The 12,599-nt window shown below is 37.0% G+C and overlaps 1 protein-coding gene across 1 annotated transcript in view; it reads right to left on the reverse strand.

Moving 5' to 3' along the window:
- Positions 1-12,599, reverse strand: part of LRP1B (LDL receptor related protein 1B) — a 2,715,774-nt gene that overhangs the window by 169,038 nt on the left and 2,534,137 nt on the right. Inside the window, exon 79 of the mRNA XM_053698264.1 lies at positions 11,041-11,264. Within this exon, the coding sequence (XP_053554239.1) occupies positions 11,041-11,264 (224 nt within the window). The remainder of the gene's footprint in view (positions 1-11,040; positions 11,265-12,599) is intronic.

Genomic DNA, 12,599 nt, shown 5'->3' on the forward strand with positions numbered 1-12,599 from the left:
CAAACAGAATATGTCATTTTAAAACACTTTTAAATTCATTTCTATTATCAAATGTACTTTGTTCTCTTTGTATCCATTATTGAAAGCATATGTACAAATCCTCTGCAGTAGCAACCCACTACTGGACTGTGGTGTCATTGCCTCACCAGATGTTTTCACTTAGTTTCCAATGGTGTATTGCTGCTCTGGAGCTGACTTTAACCATTGGGTTGATTCCAATCTATCAGCTGATTTGTGTTAAGTGGGTTTTTTTTTGGCAAAAAATGCAGTATTCATGCAGCGCCATTACAGTAGTGGGTTTTAGACTGTTTCTCTTAGCTGATAATGGGCTAGATTACAAGTGGAGTGCAAAACACTGCTCAAATTAAAACAATAGTGCTTTTATGTTTGCGCTGGTATTGCAAGTTGAAATTAAAATGCTAGCGCATGAGCAAAAGACTCAGACGCTCTAAGACCTAGAGGTTTGATAACATGACCAAGCTTATTCCCTTTCCCCACAAACTTATATGTGGCATGCTAGAAATGCCTTTTCTGCCTCTCGTTTGATCGCTAACCAAAGGTGCATTAAGAAATACCTATGTTTTATGCTTATGCTTTAAAAAAACGAAAAAACATTACATTTGTTTAAAAATTATATTGGATATTTTAACCCCTTAATGACAACTGACGTACCAGGTACGGCATGCATTAACAAGCAGTTAATGACAATGGACGTACCTGGTACGTCAGTTGTCTAACAGAGTGCTGGAAGCGATCACAAATGCTTCCAGCAGCTCTGAGGGTATTGCAGTGATGCCTCGATATGGAGGCATCCTGCAATACCATTTTACAAGCCCCCGATGCAGAGAGAGCCCCTCTGTGGCCCTCTCTGCACTGGTAGCGATAGTGCCGGGTGTGAGGGTGCGCGTGCGCGTGCACGATGCACGCGTGTGCACGTGAGCATGCATGTGCGCGTGCGCGTGTGCACGTGCACCCATTAGCCACACTGACACCAATGAATGAGGGCAGAAAGGGGGAAAAAAGGGATTTTTTTTTAAAAAAAATATAAAAGGATCTGGGAGGGGGTGGGGGTGGGGGTATTGTGGGGGGCTGCTACACTACAGAAATAGTTTTTTTAAGTAAAAATAAAATAAAAATACTTTTTGGGGGGTTTTTGGGGCCAAACTGGGTACTGGCAGAAAGCTGCCAGTACCCAAGATGGTGGTAATTAGGTAGGGGAGAGGGTTAGAGAGCTGGAGGGGGGATCAGGGAGGTTGGGGCTAAGGCAGGGGTCCATCACAGCTAAAATACTTTATTATTTTTATTTTAAAAAAAAAAAAACCTCTTTTATTTAGTACTGGCAGACTTTCTGCCAGTACTTAAGATGGCGGGAACAATTGTGGGGTGGGGGAGGGAAGAGAGCTGTTTGGGAGGGATCAGGGGGTGGGATGTGTCAGGTGGGAGGCTGATCTCTAAAATTAACCCTGCAAGCTCCCTACAAGCTACCTAATTTAACCCCTTCACTGCTGGGCATAATTAACGTGTGGTGCGCAGCAGCATTTAGCGGCCTTCCAATTACCAAAAAGCAACGCCAAAGCCATATAAGTCTGCTATTTCTGAACAAAGGGGATCCCAGAGAAGCTTTTACAATAATTTCTGCCATAATTGCACAAGCTGTTTGTAAATAATTTCAGTGAGAAACCTAAAATTGTGAAAAATGTTACGTTTTTTTTTTTTATTTGCTCGCATTTGGCGGTGAAATGGTGGCATAAAATATACCAAAATGGGCCTAGATCAATACTTGGGGTTGTCTACTACACTACACTAAAGCTAAAATTAACCCTACAAGCTCCCTACAAGCTCCCTAATTAACCCCTTCACTCCTCGGCATAAAACACGTGTGGGGCGCAGCGGCATTTAGCGGCCTTCTAATTACCAAAAAGCAACCCAAAAGCCATATAAGTCTGCTATTTCTGAAAAAAGGGGATCCCAGAGAAGCATTTACAACCATTTGTGCCATAATTGCAGAAGCTGTTTGTAAATAATTTCAGTGGGAAACCTAAAGTTTGTGACAAATTTTGTGAAAAAGTGAACTTTTTTTTTTTTGATCGCATTTGGCGGTGAAATGGTGGCATGAAATATACCAAAATGGGCCTAGATCAATACTTTGGGTTGTCTTCTAAAAAAAAATATATACATGTCAAGGGATATTCAGGTATTCCTGACAGATATCAGGGTTCCAATGTAACTAGCGCTAATTTTGAAAAAAAGTGGTTTGGAAATAGCGAAGTGCTACTTGTATTTATTGCCCCATAAATTGCAAAAAAAGCAAAGAACATGTAAACATTGGGTATTTCTAAACTCAGGACAAAATTTAGAAACTATTTAGCATGGGTGTTTCTTGGTGATTGTAGATGTGTAACATATTTTGGGGGTCAAAGTTAGAAAAAGTGTGTTTTTTTCCATTTTTTTCTCATATTTTATTATTTTTTTTTTAGTAAATTATAAGACATGATGAAAATAATGGTATCTTTAGAAAGTCCATTTAATGGCGAGAAAAACGGTATATAATATGTGTGGGTACAGTAAATGAGTAAGAGGAAAATTACAGCTAAACACAAACACTGCAGAAATGTAAAAATAGCCATTGTCATTAAGGGTAAGAAAATTGAAAAATGGTCCGGTCATTAAGGGGTTAAAGGCATTTGACTGGGAAGGCCTCAAAAATGTGTTTGTATATGTATGTATCTATGTATCTATCTATGTATATATATATTGAAATACCTAAAACACATAAACATGTATAACCCATTTATATACGTACTGTATATACACATGTATACTTATAAATATATACTTTTGAGCCTTTACCAGTCAAACACCTTGACTTATACCATATCCCTTTTAAACCCTTTTTGGACATTTATTTTCAATATTAAGCTAATAACTTATATTAAATGTGTATATATATATATATATATATATATATATATATATATATATATATATATATATATATATATATATATATATATATATATATATATATCGTGAGTGAACAAAAGGGAGATTTAAGACAACACTCTCACAGGGGGAGATAGTAATGCCATAGGCCAATTTAACTCACAAAAGTGAACCACTAATATACAGTAATATAAACTGATATATGAAAGAACATAAATAAAGTTAGAAAATAAAGAAAAATTGCTTTATTTGCACTGGTTAAAAGTAACTGCAGTTACGAAAAAAAAAAAAGGAAAAAAAAAGTCATTCAGAGAAGTCCTAATAGACAGGCTCCCAGTCTTAAAAGACTCTGTGAAATGGTGTCCGTGGAGGAATAGTTTTCTCTTCTAAAATAGTCAATAAATACTCAAGTGGCTAAAAAATGAAATCCAATGTTGGTATTATAATTAAAATTCAGAGCTGTATACTGTTATATTATGTATACTCATCTGCTATGCAGAGTCCTGAGTTCCAATGTCTCTTGTAGTAAGTAGAAATTTCAATGCAGAATCATGTGCTCCAATGACTCTTGTAGCAAGTGAAAACTACAAATGTTCCATATGTGGAGAACGACAAAGTACAGACCTGATTGGGCATCTTGCGCTTCTTGGAAACTGTGCTTCAGTGTCTCTTATTGTAGTAGAAACTCAATGTTCCGTGGTGAAGGAGTGAATGAATAAAGAAAACAGCTGCCGGTATAGGTCTCTAAGTTTCAAGACCGCGAGACCGGATGTGACATCACACGCTGTATAGCTCCACTCTTATGCATTTCGTGAGGCTCCCTTCACTTTGTCAGAGGGTATTTGGATAATACCGGCAGCTGTTTTGTTTATTCATTCACTCCTTCACCATGGAACATTGAGTTTCTACTACAATAAGAGACACTGAAGCACAGTTTCCAAGAAGCGCAGGACGCCCAATCAAGTCTGTTCTTTATCGTTCTCCACATATGGAACATTTGTAGTTTTCACTTGCTACAAGAGTCATTGGAGCACAGGATTCTGCATTGAAATTTCTACTTACTACAAGAGACATTGGATCTCAGGACTCTGCATAGCAGATGAGTATACATAATATAACAGTATTCAGCTCTGAATTTTAATTATAATACCAACATTGGCTTTCGTTTTTTATCCACTTGACAATTTATTGACTATTTTAGAAGAGGATACTATTCCTCCACGGACACCATTTCAAAGATTCTATCAAGACTGGGATCCTGTCTATTAGGACTCCTCTGAATGACTTTTTTCCCTTTTTTTTTCGTAACTGCAGTTACTTTTAACCAGTGTAAATAAAGCAATTTTTCTTTATTTTCTAACTTCATTTATGTTATTTCATATATTAGTTGATATTGCTGTATATTAGTGGGGATTATACCTTCCATTGATTAGGTTCACTTTTGTGAGTTAAATTGGCCTATGGCATTATCATCTCCCCCTGTGAGAGCGCTGTCTTAAATCTCCCTTATGTTCACTCACCTTATATAGATTTCCTTTATTTTAGTGACTTTAAAGGTTCAGTCTATTGTCTGGATAGCAGCACTCTAGGGGTACCATAGCCCCCTTTTTTTAGCTTATTTTTACTGTTCAGTTACTCACTGGATATAGTATCCATTCTTACACATTTTATCCAATATTTAACTCTCTGGTATAATTTACAGCGCCGACACACATCTCTTGTTTACACACATATATATATATATATATATATATATATATATATATATATATATATATATATATATATATATAAATAAAATACTTATTTTAAAATACTTTACATATGTTTTGTAAAAAAAAAAAAATTGCCCTACAACTTTACTTAGGGAGGATCAGGTCCGACAGACATCGCCGCTGAATGTGGAGAGCAATATGCTCTCCATATTCAGCATTGCACCAGCAGCTCTTGTGCAACCCCCTGCAGACTCACAACCAATCAGCCGCCAGCAGGGGGGTGTCAATCAACTGGCGATTCCTGTCCGCATCATCAGAGCATGCGGACAGGGTTATGGAGCAGCAGTCTTTAGACCGCTGCTTCATAACTGCTGTTTCTGGTGAGTCTGCAGGCTCGCCAGAAACACGGGGCGTCAAGCTCCATTTGGAGCTTGATAGATAGGCCCCCAGGTCTCAAGTCACTCGGCTTTGTAGCACTTTTTTTTGTTGTTCAGCTCGAGCACAACACAAAACTTTCAACTTGTAATATGAGCGATGAATAGCGCATTGGTTAATACTAGCATGGGCCAGCAATATTAATAGTGCACCCATTGCCTTTTTTGTTAAATTTGCAAGTATTACTAGACAATTTGGAATACTTCTATTGTGTTACTCACATGTATGAAACTCTGAAATGGACACAGAAGACATTTTAGGCTTGTATTTGTTCACGTGATCTAGATTTACTAAAGAACTAATAATCATAATTGTATAGTCCATCTTCAGTGGGCAGGACACAAATTTACATTTGTGTATGTATTTAATATGTGATCCTGAACAGCAACAAAACTAACTTTTAGAAATTGCATGTAGTAACTGAGTTTGCGTCTAACTTACAATTAAATTGTTCGGATTGTCCCTTTCATTACAATCATCTTTATAAACGGGATTTCAAATGAAATTGCATTTTTGTGACCGAGATTTCACTGTTTGCTGTTCTGTTTTGTTTGTTGTAGACTTAGATGACTTTTTTTAAATAAAAAGTAGAAGGCACATTAATCATGTTTTTAAAAATGTAATTTACAATATCCATAACTTGATGTTGCAATATACTTACAGTAATAAAGAAACCTCTTTTACAACAGTGCAGTTTTCCAGTTTTTGCAACATTTTTGCAGCTACATGGATGTAATGGAGGAAACCTTTTAACTTTGTGGTTTCAAGATATAAAATGTGAGAACTGTTAAGTACCCGTTTTAGGAGAAGAGATTTTGAATGACTTTCTTCTAAAAGAAATACAAAAGGCCCCATTTATTTAAGAGCCATGTGGACAAGGTTTTCAGCTTGTGAACCTGTATACACGACTTTGCAATGATTGGGAAGCGGACCCTGTACGTCCACTGCCAGTATATATACCATTACACGCTTAAGTGAGTGTATAATGCTGCCCCTTTCTCTCAAACTAGAGAAGGGCCAATTACCCTGAGCAAGTGTGTTCCCATAATAGGTGGTGGAGAGTGTAAGAAGCAGTAGTCTGATGACAGCTGCTTTTTACATTGCAGAAAGTAGGCTTACAAGTGGGAGCAAGGCCCGCAAGGGCTCAAATGCAGTTTATACTACTTAGAACTTGGAGCCCAAATGTTCTTCTTGATTTCAGCTGTATATCTTGCTAAAATGGAAAACAGTACTTTTGCAATCAATAATTAAAAATACTGGAAAAAAACAAATATTAAAAGTGTCAATAAAATCATTGAACAAACATGCCCAAGATACCCATCATGCTCATACAGGGAGTGCAGAATTATTAGGCAAATGAGTATTTTGACCACATCATCCCCTTTATGCATGTTGTCTTACTCCAAGCTGTATAGGCTTGAAAGCCTACTACCAATTAAGCATATTAGGTGATGTGCATCTCTGTAATGAGAAGGGGTGTGGTCTAATGACATCAACACCCTATATCAGGTGTGCATAATTATTAGGCAACTTTCTTTCCTTTGGCAAAATGGGTCAAAAGAAGGACTTGACAGGCTCAGAAAAGTAAAAAATAGTGAGATATCTTGCAGAGGGATGCAGCACTCTTAAAATTGCAAAACTTCTGAAGCGTGATCATCAAACAATCAAGTGTTTCATTCAAAATAGTCAACAGGGTCGCAAGAAGCGTGTGGAAAAACCAAGGCGCAAAATAACTGCCCATGAACTGAGAAAAGTCAAGCGTGCAGCTGCTAAGATGACACTTGCCACCAGTTTGGCCATATTTCAGAGCTGCAACATCACTGGAGTGCCCAAAAGCAGAAGGTGTGCAATACTCAGAGACATGTCCAAGGTAAGAAAGGCTGAAAGAAGACCACCATTGAACAAGACACACAACCTGAACATCAAGACTGGGCCAAGAAATATCTCAAGATTGATTTTTCTAAGGTTTTATGGACTGATGAAATGAGAGTGAGTCTTGATGGGCCAGATGGATGGGCCCGTGGCTGGATTGGTAAAGGGCAGAGAGCTCCAGTCCGACTCAGACGCCAGCAAGGTGGAGGTGGAGTACTGGTTTGGGCTGGTATCAAAGATGAGCTTGTGGGGCGTTTTCGGGTTGAGGATGGAGTCAAGCTCAACTCCCAGTCCTACTGCCAGTTTCTGGAAGACACCTTCTTCAAGCATGTGAGATAGTGGGTGATGGTAGTGCGCTTAGTGCGGGGTATTAAACACCTTAACTGAGTAATAGTTCCTTCAAGCTATTAAGTGAAAAGTGACAAGTGTGAGAGAAAAAGTAAGGGCGCTAGAAAAGCTAAAAATACCACTAAAAGCCAAGACAAAAATGTACAATGACCAGGGAATTCCAATATATTAACAATGTATTTAATGTGCCATTGAAAACAAAATTACAAAATTAAAAGGGACGTCTCCCAAAAAATTGCATAGTAAACAATCAGTTTAAAATTGTTATAAATGAAGACTGTATACCAATTAAACGTTGGATACTATGTACATATAAAAGTTCATTCCTTAAGACCTTGCCAATTGTGAGATACAATGTCTAATACTAAAGTCAGATGTCAGATATGCAGATAATCTTGATTGTTGTTCTATGTAATATTCCCACAATAGAGAATCTTTACTCCATTTGTATTTCGGTATGCTAAAAAGTTAAAACGTCTTAATTTTAAAAGCTTAACAGCAACTTTACCAAAGGCCGGTCTCTGTCAGGCAACTCCGTGTGTGCTCCACGAGAATCCGGCGTCTGACGTCACGGTTTCCACCTCGAGGGCTCGCCTCTGATCAGCCAATTGGGACCTCCGTGGGTCTCTATCTGTCGGTCTGTTGTTATCCGGTCCGATTCTTAGTAGTTTGCTTATTGTTAGAGGTTGCTCTTAGTGCTGTGCACGCCACCTCCTTTTCATGGGTATCCACCAGGGGATAAAATTAAAGATGCAGTACAACCCGGGTTGATAATTTTTCTGTACAAAGGTAGTGCACAGGTAGTTAGTCCTTAGACTGTGTTGTGTGGGGCTGGTTTTCTACGCGTTTCACTCCTTTCAGAGCTTTATCAAGAAAAAAAGAAAAAGCTCTGAAAGGAGTGAAACGCGTAGAAAACCAGCCCCACACAACACAGTCTAAGGACTAACTACCTGTGCACTACCTTTGTACAGAAAAATTATCAACCCGGGTTGTACTGCATCTTTAATTTTATCCCCTGGTGGATACCCATGAAAAGGAGGTGGCGTGCACAGCACTAAGAGCAACCTCTAACAATAAGCAAACTACTAAGAATCGGACCGGATAACAACAGACCGACAGATAGAGACCCACGGAGGTCCCAATTGGCTGATCAGAGGCGAGCCCTCGAGGTGGAAACCGTGACGTCAGACGCCGGATTCTCGTGGAGCACACACAGAGTTGCCTGACAGAGACCGGCCTTTGGTAAAGTTGCTGTTAAGCTTTTAAAATTAAGACGTTTTAACTTTTTAGCATACCGAAATACAAATGGAGTAAAGATTCTCTATTGTGGGAATATTACATAGAACAACAATCAAGATTATCTGCATATCTGACATCTGACTTTAGTATTAGACATTGTATCTCACAATTGGCAAGGTCTTAAGGAATGAACTTTTATATGTACATAGTATCCAACGTTTAATTGGTATACAGTCTTCATTTATAACAATTTTAAACTGATTGTTTACTATGCAATTTTTTGGGAGACGTCCCTTTTAATTTTGTAATTTTGTTTTCAATGGCACATTAAATACATTGTTAATATATTGGAATTCCCTGGTCATTGTACATTTTTTGTCTTGGCTTTTAGTGGTATTTTTAGCTTTTCTAGCGCCCTTACTTTTTCTCTCACACTTGTCACCTTCTTCAAGCAGTGGTACAGGAAGAAGTCTGCATCCTTCAAGAAAAACATGATTTTCATGCAGGACAATGCTCCATCACACGCGTCCAAGTACTACAAAGTGTGGCTGGCAAGAAAGGGTATAAAAGAAGAAAATCTAATGACATGGCCTCCTTGTTCACCTGATCTGAACCCCATTGAGAACCTGTGGTCCATCATCAAATGTGAGATTTACAAGGAGGGAAAACAGTACACCTCTCTGAACAGCGTCTGGGAGGCTGTGGTTGCTGCTGCACGCAATGTTGATGGTGAACAGATCAAAACACTGACAGAATCCATGGATGGCAGGCTTTTGAGTGTCCTTGCAAAGAAAGGTGGCTATATTGGTCACTGATTTGTTTTTGTTTTGTTTTTGAATGTCAGAAATGTATATTTGTGAATGTTGAGATGTTATATTGGTTTCACTGGTAAAAATAAATAATTGAAATGGGTATATATTTGTTTTTTGTTAAGTTGCCTAATAATTATGCACAGTAATAGTCACCTGCACACACAGATATCTCCCTAAATAGCTATAACTAAAAACAAACTAAAAACTACTTCCAAAACTTTTCAGCTTTGATATTGAGTTTTTTGGGTTCATTGAGAACATGGTTGTTGTTCAATAATAAAATTAATCCTTTAAAAATACAACTTGCCTAATAATTCTGCACTCCCTGTATACACATTATACTGTATATGCTTTGCAAGTTATCAGGATGCATTTGGAATCCAATACACTAATTTCATACATGTAAATGATGATTTACCTTAAACACTGTACAACTGTAATGTAACCTTAAAAAGTTTGACATGGACATTGTAAATGTCAATTAAATATGGATTTACAGTTTCAATCTTAATAACAAGAACATTTTTTGGTGAACTTTTCTAGTAAAAACTTGTTCATGGTTGTGGGCTTTTATCAGCTTAATCCATTTATGATTGTTATCACATATTGACCAAAACTGAAACCTTAATATTGGGAATCAATATCAGAAAGATTGGAATCAACCCCTATGTGTTTAATCCCTTTTCAGGGGTAAACTTATAGTTATATGCAATCAATAGTGCAATAATAACATCCTACAGCACAATTATGTCCCCTTGAATAGTATACATTAAAGTTTGTGAGAATCAAAATTGTAATATTATTCAAAAGTTGCATTCAATATTAAATGTTACAATTGTTAAAAAATGGGGGAGGGGTTAGCAAACATTTAAAATCTTCTTAAAATAAACAAATGTTCTGAACATTTTCTTTTTTTTAATGAAATTGCTAAGACACCTACTCATCCCTAATGAGAACATTATTTACAATATTATTATTCATAACCTTATGTAGATATACTGTAAAAAATAAATCCTATAGTAAGTTCTGAATTAGTCATAATCTTATGAGTCTTATCTATTATTTGAAGAAAATAATTACAACACTTAAATGTATTTTATAAAATAACTGCTAGATTTCAATCTATTCCTAATATTGCCTCTTGACCTAGATGCCTAACTTTGCCTTCCTTTTTTCTCCATTTATCACTACTTTACTTTTTGGCCCCTATTTAAGAAAGGTCTTGTGGACCTGATCCGACACTGCGGATCAGGTTCGCAAGACCTCGCTGAATACGGAGAGCAATACGCTCTCCGTATTCAGCATTGCACCAGCAGCTCACAAGAGCTGCTGGTGCAACCCGCCCCCTGCAGACTCGCGGCCAATCGGCCGCCAGCATGGGGGTGTTAATCAACCCGATCGGGTTGATTTCTGGCGATTCCTGTCCGCCTGCTCAGAGCAGGCAGACAGGGTTATAGAACAGCAGTCCAGAAACACTGGCCCTACGGGAGCTTGTTAAATGGGCCCCAATATCTTTACATATCACCATAAAAATCATTCCTCTCAAGTTACAATTGAAAATTGGAAGCATTTGCATAATATACATATTATATTTCAAATTTTAGATGATCCATCTGACCATGGAATATACCACTGTAAATGTTAAGGAATATAATATAAAAAAGAAAAAAAAATACCCTTTTTTAGGATTCACAGCAATAGCATATGGTTCTCCAGCTATATTAGTTAAGAGCCGAGTACAGTTAGGTCCATTAATTTGTCCTACATTAATAGAGTATCTAAGACTAGTCCAATGAGATGTATAATAGCTGAACCAATGCATGCGTGAATGGTCCGTCCAGTAGATATTTCCAGCAACCCAATCAACAGCAATATCCCTTGGTCTTTTGAAGTCAGGACACTAAAAAAGAAAAAAAATATGTATATCTTGAAACCAAACTGCAATACAAGTTAATTTCACCGCAAATATATTCCAAAAATAAAATAAATGTAAACCATAAAATCAGATGATCATTGTTGAAAATGTATGCTTAATGAACTTCTCAAAGCAGCATGCTATTTAGCAAATAAAAGTAAAAACATGTGATGTTAAATCTCTTTAAATGTTTTTGAAAGTAGCTCATTTACAACTTTACATATTTCCACAACATAACAAAGGAAGGGGTTATTTAACTTTTTCTTTTGTTTTTGGTTAATAACTTCAGATGCACCATTTTCTTTTTTATGTGAGCAAACAAGTTTAACTGTTCTCAAATCGGTGCCCTAGCCCTACAGCACTTTTTTTGGTGCTGTAGCTAGAGTGCTTATTGGAGAACAATTCAAACTGCTAGTTTACAAAAAATATGAGTTTTGAAATGGGTGCCCTGAATGAGGTGTATTAGAATGGCGTCTAGATTAAAAGTAAGTTACAGTGCACCTTCATTAGAAATGATCAAATAATGTCCATCTAAACTATTGCTTAGATTCCAGACCTCGTTTTAAACTATGTCAAGTTTACCATCACTTCAATTATCATTTATAAAATAGGTTTACTATATAGACACAATATTAATTCACAGTTTAACTATATGACTCCCATTTATGAAGCCTTTAACCATCACATGTCAAAGTTCACACACGGATGATAATTTTAAGGTGCTGTCCCTATGTGAAGTAACCTAAAAATGATTTCCTGAAGAAGTCTAGACCCCATCCACAATATATATATTTAAGGGCCAATGAACTCAAAATATAATAATGCATAAAAAGTTTCACTACTAAAAGTATAACATTATTGCATTACACTTTCTCACAAGAAGACTTAGAATAACAATCTATTAGTCTATGAACTAGTGTTTCCTCGCCCCTTTCCCTCATCTTCTCTCTCAAGTCATTTGCTCTCATAAGCTGGATGTGGAAAACATTATTATTATTATTATTATTATTATTATTAATTATCTATGCTGATTCAGTGCTAAGCCCCCGTAAGGGAAGGTTTGAGAATAGCTATAACCCAATCTCTTTTTTAACAACACATATGCAGACAAAAATTAATGCTGAAATCCTGTATTTGTGTATTAGTTTGTGATTGGTTAGTAATGGTCCTTTGGTTCCAGGGGACAGGGAAAGAGAGAAAAAGAAACAAGAATGAAAGAAAACATACACTCATTTGTCACAATGGCCTCTAGTTATCAAGCCATGGACTTTCTTGCATTCGACAGCACCAATACGCTCGCCTAAGATCTCCTAACATTGC

This window comes from Bombina bombina, chromosome 1 (genome assembly GCF_027579735.1).
Source record: "Bombina bombina isolate aBomBom1 chromosome 1, aBomBom1.pri, whole genome shotgun sequence".
In the NCBI taxonomy this organism is placed as follows: Eukaryota; Metazoa; Chordata; class Amphibia; order Anura; family Bombinatoridae; genus Bombina; species Bombina bombina.